General features: G+C 48.2%; 1 protein-coding gene across 1 annotated transcript in view; it reads left to right on the forward strand.

The window, feature by feature from the left end:
* The first annotated feature begins 230 nt into the window (after positions 1-230).
* The window catches only part of MYH13 (myosin, heavy chain 13, skeletal muscle), a 49,791-nt gene continuing 47,002 nt past the window's right edge, over positions 231-3,019 (forward strand). Inside the window, exons 1-3 of the mRNA XM_010843191.1 lie at positions 231-422; positions 2,336-2,479; positions 2,584-2,740. Of these exons, the coding sequence (XP_010841493.1) occupies positions 231-422; positions 2,336-2,479; positions 2,584-2,740 (493 nt within the window). The remainder of the gene's footprint in view (positions 423-2,335; positions 2,480-2,583; positions 2,741-3,019) is intronic.

The raw sequence follows: 3,019 nt of genomic DNA on the forward strand, positions 1-3,019 counted from the left end.
TTTTTCTTGGAGTAAAATATCCCCTTTAGCTTGCCCCCACTTGCCTGCTCTAGGCCCCCAAACCTGGGCCTAGATTCCGCAGGAACTGGGTTAATCCCAAGAGCTTTTGAATCTGGCCCCTGTTTGAATAGAGATAATAGGCTGGGCCCCTCAGAGTCAAGAGCCCCTCAGCCCCCGCCTCAGCAGCCCTGGTGTCCCCAGCCCCTGCAGCCATGAGTTCTGATGCGGAGATGGCCATTTTCGGAGAAGCAGCTCCCTACCTGCGGAAATCGGAGAAGGAAAGAATCGAGGCTCAGAACCGCCCGTTCGACTCCAAGAAAGCCTGCTTTGCAGTGGATGATAAGGAATTGTACGTGAAGGGTATGATCCAGGGCAGGGAAAACGACAAAGTCACAGTCAAGACCCTCGATGACCGGGTAAGTGTTGATCTCAGACGTTCTTGCTAACGTGGGCATCCTCCTTCATCCTCTGGAGTAGAATATTAGAAATTGCATGCTGATCCATGGCAACCTGATAACAGAACAAGACTTCCATTGATCTACTTTATGGTGACACGGCAGGTGAACACTGCTTTGACACACACCTTTGCCCCTGTCTCTTCCTTTCTCCAAGGACTTGAGCTTTGAGAGTTTTTGTGAGGTTTGCTCTGGGGAAAGGGGAAGGCGGTGGTGAAAGAGGTTGGACTATTGAAGGGAGAGATGGATGAAGACTGCTGCTGGATTGGTGAATATTCCACATAGAACTCTCTAGGCTGCGGTGTGACTTAGAGAGGGAGCTCCAGAGGCAATGCCTAGTTTACTACAGAGAATTACAGAGCACCGTTCAAGGTGGCTGAGATGGTAAAGAATCTGCCTACAATACAGGAGACCCAGGTTCGATCTCCAGATTGAGAAGGTCCCCCGGAGAAGGGAATGGCTACCCTCTCAGTATTCTTGCCTGGAGAACTCCATAAAGAGGAGCCTGGCAAGCACATGTGTCCATAGGGTTACACAGAGTCAGACATGACTGAGTGACTAACACTTTCACTATTCAGTTCAGTACTTACTGGACAACTACCACATCTAGGTCACAGTGTCCATCACTTTGCAAAGGTGAGAAAATCTCAGTAACCATTTCCCCAAAGTTTATCATCCAGGATAGGTATCAAGAGTACATGACGGGTACAAATCGCAGTTCACAAATCCAAGCATACAAAACAGGTGATTACTATTGTTGTTGACTTAACCTCTGATGTTAGTCTCTTTAAAAAGGGCCAGAAATAAATTTTCTTGAGTTACTATTGGGGTCCACTCCCAAGAGTTGTGCCACATTTTCAGTAATACCATATTGGGTCTCACTGTCCCCCTAAAGGATCTGCTAAGAAGCAAGCCCTGAATCTTCAAGACTCACAGACTTTCCCATCTCCCTTGTGCTACTCTGGGTGTCTCTCTCTTTAGTGTAGGGCAGTGGGGCAGAAGGGCCTAATTTCCTCTAGAGATGTGGCCTTTACCAGCAAATCTTCTTTTTTCAGTAAAACCCTCAAAGCTCTTCTAAGGATATAGGCTTATGGCAAAGACTAGAAAGCCTTACTGGCTGTTTCTCTTTTATGCACTAGTTTCTACCTTTCCTGAGTAATGGAGTGCCAGCTGTATGCTTAAAAGGAGGGAAAAACAGATAAGGGAAAATTAGGTATTAGTCTCAAAATACTGTTTGGCCATACATGGCCATATGGCCATGGACCATACTCCAAGTCCAAATGTTTGAACTATTAGAACAGAGGTGCAAGGAATTCTGGAAGCCTTGAAAAGACAGGGGAGAGCAGAGACAGGTCATGGATGAGGGAGGACCTAAGAAGAGCTCTGAAGGTAGCTAGACATAATTTCAATGTAGATATTCTAGACAAAGGGACCCATGTGAATAGAGATATCGAGGTGAAGATGTACCAAATATGCTGCAAGAGTTCTTTTCAGTATTCCAAGCTTGAGCTCACCGTAGCACTCACAGCAAATGGGGTACACAGAGACAAGCTTCTCTGGCCTTGGCCATCCTGAGTACCCCTGGCCACCCTGAGGTTGAAGGGCTCTACAGCTTTGCACAGGTGTAAGCCACTCCTGGTGCAGAATGGCACACTGACTTGGGGGCATCAGACCAGAGCTGGTTACACAGTTTGACCACACGTAGATTCAACAAGAACAGGTGGTTATGGACCATCTCTGGGCACAGATATGATCCATGATGCTATCCATGGTAATGGGGTCATCGCACCACAATATCTCAGCACTTTCTCCACACTGGTAGCATGGATACTGAACATCGGCTCTCCCACTCATCACCTGCCTTTCCTCTCAATATCCAGACACTCACTCTCAACAGCGAACAGGTGTTCCCCATGAACCCTCCCAAGTTTGACAAGATCGAGGACATGGCCATGATGACCCACCTGCACGAGCCCGCTGTGCTGTACAACCTCAAAGAGCGTTATGCAGCCTGGATGATCTACGTGAGTTTGTTCTCATGGCCCCTGTTCATGCAGGCGGTTAACATTTTGAAAACCAGTATTAATGTCCTCATGAAATAATTATATTCCTTTTTTTTATGGTGCAGACATATTCAGGTCTCTTCTGTGTCACCGTCAACCCCTACAAGTGGCTGCCGGTGTACAACCCCGAGGTGGTGGCAGCCTACCGAGGCAAAAAGCGCCAGGAGGCCCCGCCCCACATCTTCTCCATCTCTGACAATGCCTATCAGTTCATGCTGACTGGTAATTTCTGTTTTTTATGTATTTCTTTTTGGCTGTGCTGGGTCTTCCGGAGAAGGCAATGGCACCCCACTCCAGTTCTCTTGCGTGGAAAATCCCATGGACAGAGGGGCCTGGTGGGCTGCAGTCCATGGGATCGCTAGGAGTCGGCACGACTGAGCGACTTCACTTTCACTTTTCACTTTCATGCATTGGAGAAGGAAATGGCAACCCACTCCAGTGTTCTTGCCTGGAGAATCCCAGGGATGGGGGAGCCTGGTGGGCCGCTGTCTATGGGGTCTC

The sequence above is a fragment of the Bison bison genome, unplaced genomic scaffold (assembly GCF_000754665.1).
Source record: "Bison bison bison isolate TAMUID 2011002044 unplaced genomic scaffold, Bison_UMD1.0 scf7180017864180, whole genome shotgun sequence".
Lineage (NCBI taxonomy): Eukaryota > Metazoa > Chordata > Mammalia > Artiodactyla > Bovidae > Bison > Bison bison.